Consider the following 13,469-nt stretch of genomic DNA (forward strand, 5'->3'; position numbering starts at 1 on the left):
GAATCTGAAATCCTATCTGGGCATACAAATATTACTTTATAAGAAAAAACAGATTCTATTACAATAAATAAAAAGAAAATCTTTTTTAGTAATAGGGAGGTTGTAATAATGTAGTGGTGAAGAGCATAAACATTCTGGGTTCTCAGGTCAATTCAGCCACTTACCACCTGTAGGACTGGGCCATATCACTTAAAACTCTCCGTGCCTCAAGTTCCACAAATGTAAAGTGGGAATAATATGGACTATTGTGAGAATTAAATGAGGTAAACATATAAAACAGAAGAGTTTCTAGCCTGTAGTTTACCTTAATAAATATTAGTCCTTATTATTAATCATTATCTCTATAAAACAAGATAGAAAAGGAATTTGTTTCCAGGAGGCAAATAAGCAAATAACCACATTTTGTTCTCAAATTTAAATTAGGTATATTAAGACCTTTGGAATTCATTAAACTGGGTCAAGGATATCATGTCACAGGCTGAAAGGTGCCTATGTCCATACCTGAATAAAAGCATTTGCTTGTACACACTTTGCATTTTCCACTGTAACCTTGAGTCCATTTTTAGTAGCAAAACATGTGGCATGTTCTCGGAAATGAATGGCTTTCAAGATGTTGGAGAGATTCCTCACATTGTCAAGGCTGGCCACTAAGCTGTACTGATCATTCTCAGCTTGGATCTGTGGCGTTAGGAGGGGCATCGTTCATAGCACACTCGGCTCCAGGGGATGCTTCTGGGGCCAACGCCCGCTCCTGCAGATAACGAAACACCGAAAGAAATTAGACGATAAAACACGCCATTAATGCTGGCGAGGTCCGGCAATATTGAATTGCGTGGAAATGGTGAGGCCAAGTGGAAAGGATCCGGGCTTTGAACTCGACCGGCCAGAGCGTGAACCCCACCTCTACCACCTGAGTGTCTCTTCACTTTGAGGCAAATTACTGGACCTCTCTAGGACAAGGTTCCTACGTCTTTCTATGGGTACAATAACTCCTACCTGAAAAGCTGTGAGAATGAGAATTGGCAACCGACACACAGTAGTCCTACTTGGAACCAGTTTCGCCAAAGTAAGTAGGGACTATGTATCTCCACTGGGTCTGTTTCGAGCTGTCCCGCGCCACCGACCCTGATGCTAACAGAACAAGCCATAGGGGCAGACAGACCCCGACTCCGCAGGAGGTCCTCGAAGATTTCCAGACAACCTCATTCATCAGCCCGCCCGCGGGAAAGCATCCGTTTCCTCATCCAGGAATCCCGGGGGTGGGAAACTCTACCTTTGAGCTGAGGCCTAAACGCCAGAGGGCTCTTCCCGGCCAGTTCACCCGGGAAGGGAGCTCCAATTCCAGGGAAATGGGGAGAAAGTGGAATCCCTCCCACCTCTCTCTTCAAACCTGCAAGCCGCCTCGGCCACCGTCACCACAGAGGCGGAGGACGGCTAGAGAGTCTAGAAGAAGGTACCGCACAGACCGGAATGAGTCACTACATTACCATAGAGATCGCACAGGGAGAGAGCGACAGAACCGGAAGGAAGGGAGAGAGCACAGTGTTAGGCAAGATGGCGGTGGTCAAGAGAAAACGGCGTGGAGGCATGGCAATCCAGGCCAAGAGGCCGAAAAGAAACGAAAAAGATGCCGAGTCGCCGGCTAAGCCACGAGACGTGGCAGAGGAGGTGGAGGATGAAGAGAAAGACCGTATCCCTGGCCCTGTTTGCAAGGTAGAAGGAATTACCCTCGGGTTGCACTTGCCGCGACTCCACGCGCCGTTCTGCTTCTGCTTACCTGTAAACGCTCGGTTTACTTAGAAGCAGCCCGTATTTAGTAGGACTCCGGTCTTCTCTTTGCTCCCGGCGGCGCTGGACGCTGCGTTTTGTCTAAGCTGCGTCCTCGTGGCCTCTCTTCGGGAGGCGGCGGGCTTTGGAGCACTTCCCGTGTCGCGGGGAAGCGACTTATCTCCCGTGTTCTGCCTTCTAATTACTCAGTTTTTTGGTAGGGGAGCACTTTTCTTTAGTTTATTTGTCGTTGAGTGTCTTTCTGTGGTTAATATGCTCATATTCTGCTCTACTCAGACACCATTAGGGATCTCGAAGCTTGTTTTGCGGTCCTTTAAAAAGTCTCTGTCCTTGAGACTGACTCGGACTTATCTCATCAAATCTTTAACTTTCAAGGGATCCTGAAAGCTAGACAAGATTGTATGAGCTTTGCCTCCATACAACAAACTTCTTGTGCCAGGCACAATTCGAAGATTATGTTCTCTTTGGTCTTGGGATTGCAAAGCTAACTAGTAAGCGACCTCTTCAACTGAGAACTTAGTACTGTCAAGACTAGTATTGCTTTTGGTTTGTTAATTTGACTCCTGCGTTTATGTAGTAACCTAGCATACAGTAGGTGATAAGTAGATGAAACAAATAGATGAACAATTGTTGAGTGTTTTGTGATGTAGTGGCAGGTTCTAGGAAAGGAGTGAACTATGAAGAATGAAAAATGAGCTTAAATTCTAGCCCAGTTCTTCATTAACTGACATTCTGAGCTCTTTATCTACAAATTAAGAGGAAGAAAATGTGAGTTACTTTTTGTGAAGAACAAGTTAAATTTTCAGTAAATGTTAGTGTCTTCACTTTTTCTTTAAGGAGCAGGAAAATGTAAGTTTCTGAGTCACAGCGTGATAAAGTCTTCGGAGGTGCAGGGGATAGAGATTACTTTTTCCCTGGGATAATTAGGTAAGGACTTAGCCTTTGAGTGGATCCCAAGGAAGGGTAAGATTTTGATATTCAAAGTGAGAGGGGACAGTACAAGGGAGAGCAATGTTGTTGAAGTTGGAAAATGCTGAAAATCTTAAAAGTAGAACCAAATTAGCTTGAGAGGTTGAATAGAAGGGCTCAGGATTGCTTGACTTGCTACCTGGAATTTTATACTCTCTCTGCTTTCCTTATCTATAGGAAATTACCTTTTCCATAGTTTGCTATTCTATTAGAAACAATTCTAACTATTGTTAGCATTTCATGCTCTTTCATACCTGCATGTCTTTATTAGTTTGTTTATTTAATATCTCCTATCTGTCTCACCTCCCTCCTCCATCCTGAAAGAACAGTTTTTGGCTCCTGGTAGGAATTTAGTAAATATTAAGTTAATATTTAAGTTCTGTTGTGCAAGAAATCTTGAATGAGGAGCCCATTTTTATTTCAGGGGTAGAGAGATTTTAAACTTGTATATACTCTATTGAGGTTTATATGTAGACATTACAGTCTTATTTTCTTGTATATTTCTATGTAATGAAATATCTCAGTTCCCGGAATTACTCACATGGGAGAAGAAGCAGAGTTATCACTCTGCCCTAGTCTTTTTTTGTTTTGTTTTGGGTTTTATTTTTTAATTTTTGGGGGGGTTTGTTCTGAGTTTTATTTTTTTATTTTAAAGATATTTTTATTGATACATCTTCACACACATATAGTCCTTAAATGGTGTGCAATCAAAGCCTCATAGTATCATCACATAGTTGTGTATTCATCACGATCGTATTTTAGAACATTTGCATCGCTCCAGAAAAAGAACAAGAAAAAAGAAAAAAACTCATGCTTCCTGTGCTTCCCCCCTTCCACTCTTTGACCACTAGTATTTCCATCTACCCAATTTATTTTACTCTTTATCCCCCTATTATTTATTTATTTTTTAATCTATATTTTTTTACTTATCTATCCATTCCCAGGATAAAAGGAGCATCAGACACAAGGTCCAGTCATGCAGTCACATTGTAAAAGTTATATATTTATACAATTCTCTTCAAGAGTCAAACTCTGCCTTAGTCTTGATACATTAAGGTGGTGCATTGTTGGAAAAACTAGATGCTTTTTAAAAACTATCTTTTAAAAAAAACCAAGGTAGGTGCTGTATGATATTTTAAAATCTTAACATTAGTTTTATTTTTCTTTAGGGCAAGTGGAAAAATAAGGAACGGATTCTCATCTTTTCTTCCAGAGGAATAAATTTCAGAACGAGACATTTAATGCAAGACTTAAGAATGCTGATGCCTCATTCTAAAGCAGGTGCGTTTATATTGCATGCTTTAAAATTTTCTACTTATAAACTGGCTCATTTGTGTAGTTTACGCAAAGTCACGCTTCATTTGTCCAATCTTGTCAAGTTAAGAACCACAGCACCTCAAATTCATCCTTTCAAATGCCAACTTTTTCCAATTAACATTTTGTTGGAAATTCTTTCTAGAACCCATTAGATCTTTTCTTCACTTTCTTAAACAGAATATCCTAACTTTATTGAAATATTTCTTCAAGGTCCAGGAATGTCTTCATTTTAATGCCCTCAGAGGTCCTGAAATACATAGGATGCTTTGTCCTTCTAAATGATTTAAGACTGTAATGTATTGCTTTCTGAGTTTTGTGGGGTTTTTTTCCTTTTTAAAGCCTGGGATAAGATTTTATGTACAGTTAAATTGGATTCAGCGTGCTTTTGAATACCAAACTAATGTTATTAGTAATGGGGAAGTGAAGAATGTCAGATCTCAAATTTAAAACTGTTGTAGTACTGTTATGGAGCTATTTCTGTGCTTTTATTGGTTGGTGCTTTTGGTTTTAATTCTATGTAATAATTTAGGTCTTTAGACCAGTTTCTCAAGCTCTGGGTCTACTGCTGTATTCTTAGATCTCTAAAACTAATAAGAGAAATTTTAATGTATACGTTTTCTTTTTCTGTGTTAATCTAAAATCAGTATTTTAAGATCAGCTTTCTTTGGTAATGATGATTCAGAATTGAAAGGTATTTTCATCGATAAAGTTTTTAAATTTCTCTAATGCTTTCTTGAACTAGGATCCTTAAACATATTCATTGGTTTATGGGACTTTTTCTGCTTATTGATTTTCTCTGTATTTAACAAAGAATGAAGATTTTTAAAAGAAGTCATGTGTTTTCAGGTCTTATCAGTTTGATGATAGTAAAATTTCTTTTAAATTAAAGAAGTAAAACACTTTTACCTTCTAGTTAGAATATGAGTTGATTGAAGTAGCTATGAAATCTTTTGTTTATTTGGCTTTTTTCTTTTTACAGATACTAAAATGGATCGTAAAGATAAATTATTTGTTATTAATGAGGTAATTTTAGAAAGTATTTACAATTAAATATTTTGGAAATACTAAAGATGGTTCATTTAAAACATGTCTGTTATTCAATTACTTTTAAATTGTCCTGTGAGAGATATTCAGGCATATTCTATTGACTCTTTGATAAATTCTCTTTTAAATTTTTAGAATGCTCACAGTTTAGACCTCACAAGTTTAGTTCTCCAGTATATATTCATATTTCTAGATCATTCCTATGTTTGTCTTGTCTTAAGTATATTAAAATTTGCTGCAGAAAAGGATTCTATCTCATTCTTTTATTTCTCCCATAATATCTAGTATAATTCTAAATTCATAGTAAGTACCCACAAAAACTATCAATCAACATACACATTTTTTTAAACATACTTAAACAGTATTGTTAGAGATACTAAACTTGTATTTTTTAAAGCAGTTTTTTCAAAATTTAAGAAAATTATGTTAAGATAATTCCAGCTATTAGAAAGTCTTATTTTATTCATTCATTTAAATGCACGAATATCCGAACTGCTGCTATGTGAAAGCATTATTCTAAGTACTGTGGAAATAGTATTTAATGAAACAAAGCACCTGTCATGAAGCTATTCTAATGGGGGAGACAGGCCATAAACACATACTATAACTTCAAGTAGAGATATAGAATATAAAGCAGGGTATTGGTTTGTGGCAACTGAGACTCAACTGGAAAGGCTTTTCTGAAGGGATATTCAACCTAATATTATAGCAGAGACTTAGTGAAGGAGAAACATAGTGGTAGAGCATTCTAGTATAGAGAAAATAGCAAATACAGAAGCTCAGAAGTGGTGCAAACTTCTTATTATGTATATTCCAATATCAGTAGGAAATAAAAACATTGAACCTAAGAATTTTTAAGTCATTAGGTTTAAAGTTTCAAGTAGTTTAAATACAATAGGACTTTTTTCCTGTATTGTTTTTGTACGTTTCTCAAGTGTTAAGCCTTCCAGACTTTGAATTTTAATTTAATTCAATATAGATTTTGTATACTTCTACTTTTCATTAATCCCTAGTGATTTTATAGAGCCAGATAATCAGAAATGATAATATAAACGAAGAAGAAAAACTTAAATTTCTTTAACTTAAAATCAAGAACATAAAAATAGCCATCATAACAGGTATCTTTGGTTCTGTTAGGACTGTGTTTAATAAGATTGGTAGGGCTAATGGTAGTGTGCTTTACTTCTAGGGCATTTGTTTTCACTCTTTGATTGTCCATGGGGACTGTAATCAAAAGGAGATGTTCCCAGTAATTTGTGAGACCATTTATTTTAAAGTGCTTGGCAGAAAGGGTAGAATACTTACTTGGTGGTAACCTATGGTGGGCACAGTCTCTAGTTTACCTTCAGACAGAACACCTGAAAGGAACTTTCAGAGTTCTTTCTGTATAAAAAATTATATTTTGGGTGGGCCACGGTGGCTCAGCAGGCAAGAATGCTCGCTTGCCATGCCAGAGGACCCTGGTTCGATTACCGGTGCCTGCCCATGTAGGGAAAAAAAAAAAATTATATTTTACCTGAATGTATTTTACCCCTGTAACCTATTAACTTCAATATTTTTGAAAGAATCTAGATGTTAATTACATTAAATTACTTTAGTTCTCACTTTTATTATCTATTTCATATTTCTGCACTTCGCTTCATCTAGGTCTGTGAAATGAAAAACTGCAATAAATGTATTTATTTTGAAGCCAAGAAAAAGCAAGATCTCTATATGTGGTAAGAGAATGTGTTAAGTAAGATTTGGATGGAACGCATTTGTTTAAATGGATTTATGCTTTGAACCTTTCATATTATAGACTCCTTTGAGTCTTTCATGTAAAAAAGGGGGGGGGTGCAAAATTTATATTTTAGGTAGCATATTGTCTAATTTAACTTGTATGGTCAAGTTTACTTGAATACCATAATTACATGGAGTCTTGAATAGGGCATGCGATCTTGTTGGTTTGTACAAGTTAGTGTGATGTCCCAATATATCCCAGAGTAATTTAGGCAGTGAATAAAGAAGTATTTGCAGGGTCCCCTTGGGGGACACTGGGGAGAAAGGAAGAAATATTCAACTTTGCCATTTGGAGAACTTCTGATATTCTCGCAAGCAGTGAGGACAACCAAATAAGTAGGCTGAGCCCTCGATCTTGGGGTTCACCCCTATGAAACTTATTGCTACAAAGGATAGACTAAGTCTACTCAAAATTATACCTAAGAGTCGCCCCCAGAGAACCTCTTTTGTTGCTCAGATGTGGCCTCTCTAAGCCAGCTTGGCAATATGGCAGGTGAAATCACTGCTCTCCCCTCTTCATGGGTTGTGACTCCCAGGGGTGTAAATTGCCCTGGCAACATGGGACCTGGCATCATGGGAATGAGAAAGCCTTCTTGACCAAAAGGAGAGAGAAATAGGATAAAATAAAGTCTTAGTGGCTGAGAGATTTCAGACAGTCAAGAGATTATCCTGGAGATTATTCATGCATTTTATAGATAATCCATTTTTAGTTTATGGTGTTTGGAGTGGCTAGAGGGAAGTATGTGAAACTGTTGAACTGTATTCCAGTAGCCTTGATTCTTGAAAAGACTGTATAACTATATAGCTTTTACAGTGCGACTGTGTGGTGGTAAAAACCTTCTGTCTAATGCTGCTTTTATCCAGAATATGGACAGATGAGTAAAATAATAATGATAAAAATAAATAAATAACAGAGGAGATAAAGGGTGAAAATTGGGTAGATTGAAATATGTAGGTCAGTGAGAGAAAGAGGTAAGGGGGATGGGATATATGAGTTCTATTTTTATTTTTCTTCTTATTTCTTTTTCTAGAGTGATGCAAATGTCCTAAAAATGAACATGGTGAAGAATATACAACTATGTGATGAAAAAAGGCGGGGAGGGAATAAAACCCATTTGAATTCCTAAAATTTGAAACCCTTAAAGAAAAAACATGAATATTATAAGAACATTGTGGTCTTTTAACTGTGACTAGCTAGTGAAGCATGTAATACATTCTTAATTCTAACTTTGTTGTAAAAGCTTCCTTCATATGTTTCAGGCTTTCAAATTCACCTCATGGGCCATCTGCTAAATTTCTTGTTCAAAATAGTAAGTTGACTCAATTTACAATTCTTTTATGAGAATATTAAAACTAATCTTTTGGAATAATTGTGCCAAAGATGTAACTATCTTTTTGTTGTTAAATTTTTTTCCAGTTCATACCTTAGCTGAACTAAAGCTGACTGGAAACTGTTTGAAAGGCTCTCGGCCTCTTTTGTGTTTTGACCCTGTAAGTGTCTTACTCAGTGTATGAGGTCTAATTTTCTTACTCTACATGGTTGTTTTTTAGTGGATATAGTTGTATAATTCAATTTAGTTAATGTTTTTCAAATGTGTACAGAATCTTTAAACAGAGCAATCTGCCATTGTATAATGATATTTTCACTTTATTTTTATAGGTTTTTGATGAATTACCACATTATTCTTTGTTAAAAGAACTCTTAATTCAGGTAAACATTTTTTCTAGATGGTCTTTTTTAGTAATATATATTATAAATGAATATCTACCTTTGAACTTTTTTTTTTTTAAATGCAGCTCTCTAAAACATATGAGATATGTCTTGGAAAAGGCACTAACATACTTTTTCCATTAGATTTTTTGTACACCACGGTATCATCCCAAAAGCCAACCATTTGTGGACCACGTGTTTACTTTCACCATTTTGGATAATAGAATATGGTTTCGGAACTTTCAGGTTAGCCTTACTTTTTAATGATACTTTGGTTGGGATATACAGAGCTAGTAGATACAGAAAATGGAAATGAATAATCCTTTTGTTCTCCTACCACAAAGACTTGTAGCACGTAATTTTGTAATACCTCATACATTAACCAGTCTCTTTCTGCTTTGCATTGCTGATCAGTTGATATGTGGGGTACAGGCTTCATAACAAGCTCCTGCATATTTGATTTTATAAAAGAAAATCATGCTGAAGATCCATGAGCAAATTTGGTTCCATATTTTTGCTAGGTATTGTAAAGGATCTAGCAGAGTATCTGTTTCTTTAAGAAGTCAAAATCCACCTGTGGGATTAAGATCTAGAAAAACATAATCCCTATAGAAGGCATTCAGTACTAGATGCATCATACAGTGTCTAATTCAGAAGGAGAAAGGATTCTAGAAATCTTCAGTCAGGAAACTTTGACAGGTTATTAAGCCTGTAGAAAGAGTTAGAAGGTTCTTCTGTAGAAGAATAGAGTATCATGCAGCAAAAAGTTGACCATGTATCTTTTTTTAATACCTTTTAATGCAATGTGAATTATATTTGTGAAAACAATTTAGGGGTTAACTTAAATTTTAAAAGGATTTCTTATAGTGTGCTACTACATTTTTTAGTGGTCACAGTTTTTAAAGTCCATTTTAATCATTATTTAGGAATATACTGACTGTAAGAAGCAAGATGCATGTGTACCAAATACAAATTACTCAATTTTAAAAGAACACACGGGGAATCTTTTATATTTCCAGTGACCATTACCTGTAACTAATAACACATTTCAGAAAATGTTGATGGTTAGGCACTTGGCACATTTCATTGGCTGTTTTCAAACCTTCAGGATTTTCTAGTTGTATTTTCATTATTTATTTCTACATTATTTCAGCTGTGATCAGAATGCATGCTATGGTTGATTTCAGTCATTTGAAATTTGGTCAGACTTGCTTTGTGACACAGTGTATGGTTAATTTTTGTTGATGCTCCATGTGTTTGAAAATAATGTAAAACCTTCTTAGATATGGCATCGAAAGCACAAGCAACAAACGATAAATTGGATTTGATCAAAATTTAAAACTTTTGTACTTCAAAAGACACCATCAAGTAAGTGAAAAGATATCCTACAGAATGGGAGAAAATATATGCAAATCATACAGCTGATAAGGAACATGTACCTAGAACATATTAAAAAATTTTACAGCTCCATAATAAAAAGACAAACGATCCAATTAAAAAGTAGGCAAAAGACTTACGTAGACATTTCTTCAAAGGAAATAGACAGCTGGTAAGCATGAAAAGATGCTCAATATCACTAGCCATAAGATAACGAAATCAAAACACAATGAGATGCGACTTCAAAAAAAAAAAATTTTAGTTTAGTTAATTTTTTTGATTGCCAGTTATTTTAGATATACTTTCAATGAGGTTATAGTTTGTATACCTTTCAAGAACAGTACTGTCAAACGAAAATGAAATGTCTTCTCTTATTAAAGATTATAGAAGAAGATGCTGCTCTTGTAGAAATAGGACCTCGTTTTGTCTTAAATCTCATAAAGATATTCCAGGGAAGTTTTGGAGGACCAACTTTATATGAAAATCCTCATTACCAGTCACCAAACATGGTAAGCTGTTTTAATTGTTCATTAGTTTCTTTGTCCAAATGATTCTGTGAAGTTTTCTATTATCTGTTAAGGGTTTGGTTTTTTGCTGCATATAGTCTTGCAAATTACTGTTTTTTAATGGCACAGGATGCAGGGAAGTAGGGTCATGAGTGAATGCCCTTTCCTTACATAGAATGTTTTTATTTCAAAGCATGTAATATTTTTCTGTATTTAGCATCGGCGTATAGTGAGATCCATCACAGCTGCAAAATATAAAGAGAAACAACAAGTGAAAGATGTGCAGAAACTGAGAAAGAAAGAACCAAAGACTATTCTTCCGCATGATCCCACTGAAGATGTTTTTGCTGTACCAGCCGAGGAAAAACCCATAGAAATACAGTGGGTAAAACCAGAGCCCAAAGTCGATTTGAAAGCAAGGAAAAAAAGGATATACAAAAGGCAAAGAAAGTTGAACCAGAAAATGAAAAAGGGGAATGCAAAATGAATCAATGGATAAATAATTTGTTTTTCAGTTATTTTATATTTATTTTGTATTCAGTGTGTAAATACTTTCATTATCTAGAACTGTCTTATAGCTAATTGGTGTGGCATTTAAAAGAAAGAAAAAGTAAATGCCAAGAATTTCTTGTGGTTTCAGTGGTGTCTATGTTTTTCTAAATAAAACATCCCTAAAACTCGTTGGTTTGTCTTTCAGAGCTTGTTTAGTATTAAAATTTTAGCACATTTGAAATTTAGGCCTGTTTTCTTTGATTAAAATGTTTGGTTTAGCAAAGCTTCTGAAGTTCAAACAGTTAAATTGGATCATTTTTCCTTGTATGACAAAGCAGTAGGCACTTTGAGAGAGTACTTTTTGGATTGTAAAGTAGGGATAGACTGGTAGAAAGGAAACATCCTAATAAGTGGTTTGTGTTCCTGAGTCATCAGGTAGTGAGGCCTTGGAAAAGTTAACCTCTGGCCCTACTTTCTCATCTCAGAAGATTACAGTAAAATCTAGGATTTTGAAAGAATCAAATAGCTTGATAAATGAGTTGGCAGGATTTTATAAGTTAAAATTTCATTTGAGAAGCAGTGGGCATAGATTACCAAAGAAATTAATAGTAAAAGAAGAAAAAATTAGTAGGGGGAGCATAAAAACCATGACATTCTTCCTCACGAATAAGAGAACTGTGCTTATTGGAAAGCAAAGGGACCACTGGCCCTACTATTGGGAAAGTAGATAAGTACTAGAGAAAAGATTCTGGGTGTTGGCAGCTATGGAGATCAGCTACTGAGGGGATGGGTAGATATAGGTACATGCACGTACATAAAATAAAACGGGATTATGCATATCCTGTTTTGTCATCACTTATTTTTACTTCACATTGATAATTTTTTCCATGTGTTGGTTTTACAACATATTTACTACCCAGTATTCTATTCTGTGTCATAGCTATATAATTGATACCCTGTTGGATATTTAGGTTTTTTGATTTTTTGCTGGTCTGGGTTCCTACAATTGTGAATTTAGCATATATACAAAAAGCAAAAATTTCTAAGTACACTGAAACAGGTAGTTATAGAACAGATTTCAAAGTTTGCTATGGATTACAGTTCCACAATTTAGGTTTTTCCTTCTAGCTGCTCCAAGACACTGGAGACAAAGAAATATCAATATAAGGATTCAGCAGTCATATTCATTTGTTAAATCCTTTCTTCTCTGTTATAACTACCTTCTCCTTTGATCTTTCTCTCAATCTTTAGGGGTATTTGAGCTATGCCCATTCTAACTTTATCATGTTGGAAAGGGCTGTGAATTATATGGGATAAGGGGATGGAATTAGGTGATGTTCTGGAAAGGCTGGCCCCTCTGGATTTCAGGCCCATCTGGAGGTTGTAGGTTTCTGGCAAGTTATCTTGGTATGTGAAACTTGTAGACTCAGAGCCCTAATTGTTATTTAGGGTTAACAGGAATGGTATTGGTTGGGATTTGACCAACTATTGTAATTAGCAGTGTCTAGCTGGAGTTTGCATAAGACTAGCCTCCAAAATAGCCTCTTGACTATTTGAACTCTCTTAGCCAATAAAAATTTGTTACAATTCTTTTCCCCCTTTTGGTCAGGAAGGCATGGATTCCCTGGTGCCAGGGCCAAGCTCATCCCTGGGAGTCATGTTCCATGTTGCCAAGGAGACTTTCACCCCTTGATGTCATGTCCCATGTAGGGGGAAGGTAATGATTTTCCTTGCAGAGTTGGGCTTAGAGAAAGAGGCCACATCTGAGCGCCAAAAGAAGTTTTCTGGAAATAATTCGTAGGCATAACTATAGGTAAGCTTAGGATCTCCAGTATAGGCATAAGTTTCATAAGAGCAAGCCTCAAGATCAAGTCTTGGCTAATAGACTTGAGAGTCCTTAATGTTTGACATAGTATCAGCATTCCCCGATAGGAAAGTTTAGTAGTTTCATGTTTTTTTCTCCAGTTCCTCAAGGGACTTTGCCAATACATTTTAATTATCTGTCCAACTTACTCAGATGGTACTGGGTATTTCATTTAGCTATAGGGAATTACAAACCCTCATTCCCAATCTGGGCTGCGTATGTTTTGGTTGTTTTAATGAGCTGTCTAGACAGGTTGAGACTATGTGCGCAAAAATTTAGGTCTTGGACACAAAAAACCTCTGTTTGATCTCATGCAATAGTTGGAGCTCTAAATTACTTACAATATCATCCTTTACCTTAGTCCTGACCTGATCAACTTCATTTTTATCTGTGATTGAAGCCTGATCTCTTTCAGTTTCTTTAATAGTTCTTTGTAGCAATACTGTCTTTCAGAGCTGCAGAACTCTAACTCTGAGTCTTAGGTGTCATATAGGTAGCCAAAGTTCCAGGGAGATACCACGTTATACATCTATAGCACAGTATCTTAAAATCTAGAAACAACATTTACAGCTCTGAACTAAATGTGACTGCTATAAGAGCTTACAATCTAGGCCCCAGTTTT

General features: G+C 36.0%; 2 protein-coding genes across 6 annotated transcripts in view; one reads left to right on the forward strand and one right to left on the reverse strand.

The window, feature by feature from the left end:
• The window catches only part of RAD1 (RAD1 checkpoint DNA exonuclease), a 23,403-nt gene extending 21,895 nt beyond the window's left edge, over positions 1–1,508 (reverse strand). For 2 of the 5 annotated variants that reach the window (XR_013157924.1, XM_077116942.1), the window contains exons 1-2: positions 1,274–1,463; positions 502–751 (exon numbers count right to left, since the gene is read on the reverse strand). Coding sequence is in view for 4 of the 5 variants with exons in the window: in XM_077116942.1 (XP_076973057.1) it covers positions 502–699 (198 nt within the window). In the remaining variant the exon portion in view is untranslated. Of the gene's footprint in view, positions 1–501; positions 752–1,273 lie in introns of all 5 variants that reach the window. The other 3 variants (XM_077116944.1, XM_077116943.1, XM_077116945.1) reach the window with 3 other exon arrangements.
• On the forward strand, positions 1,506–11,171 carry BRIX1 (biogenesis of ribosomes BRX1). The gene is made up of 10 exons (XM_077116941.1): positions 1,506–1,713; positions 3,927–4,038; positions 5,054–5,097; positions 6,766–6,836; positions 8,158–8,207; positions 8,315–8,388; positions 8,558–8,608; positions 8,753–8,854; positions 10,366–10,494; positions 10,709–11,171. Exons 1-10 carry the CDS (start codon positions 1,555–1,557, stop codon positions 10,976–10,978), a joined length of 1,062 nt encoding a protein of 353 aa, XP_076973056.1. The 5' UTR covers positions 1,506–1,554; the 3' UTR covers positions 10,979–11,171.
• Positions 11,172–13,469: the final 2,298 nt, after the last annotated feature.

Source organism: Tamandua tetradactyla, chromosome 9, assembly GCF_023851605.1.
Source record: "Tamandua tetradactyla isolate mTamTet1 chromosome 9, mTamTet1.pri, whole genome shotgun sequence".
NCBI lineage: Eukaryota > Metazoa > Chordata > Mammalia > Pilosa > Myrmecophagidae > Tamandua > Tamandua tetradactyla.

Excerpts from the sequence above, each read along its gene's own strand:
- BRIX1 (XM_077116941.1), top strand. The coding sequence starts at position 1,555 with ATGGCGGTGGTCAAGAGAAAACGGCGTGGAGGCATGGCAATCCAGGCC. Across the intron at positions 1,714-3,926 it reads TCCCTGGCCCTGTTTGCAAG|GGCAAGTGGAAAAATAAGGA; the intron begins GTAGAAGGAATT and ends ATTTTTCTTTAG. Across the intron at positions 8,855-10,365 it reads TATGGTTTCGGAACTTTCAG|ATTATAGAAGAAGATGCTGC; the intron begins GTTAGCCTTACT and ends CTCTTATTAAAG.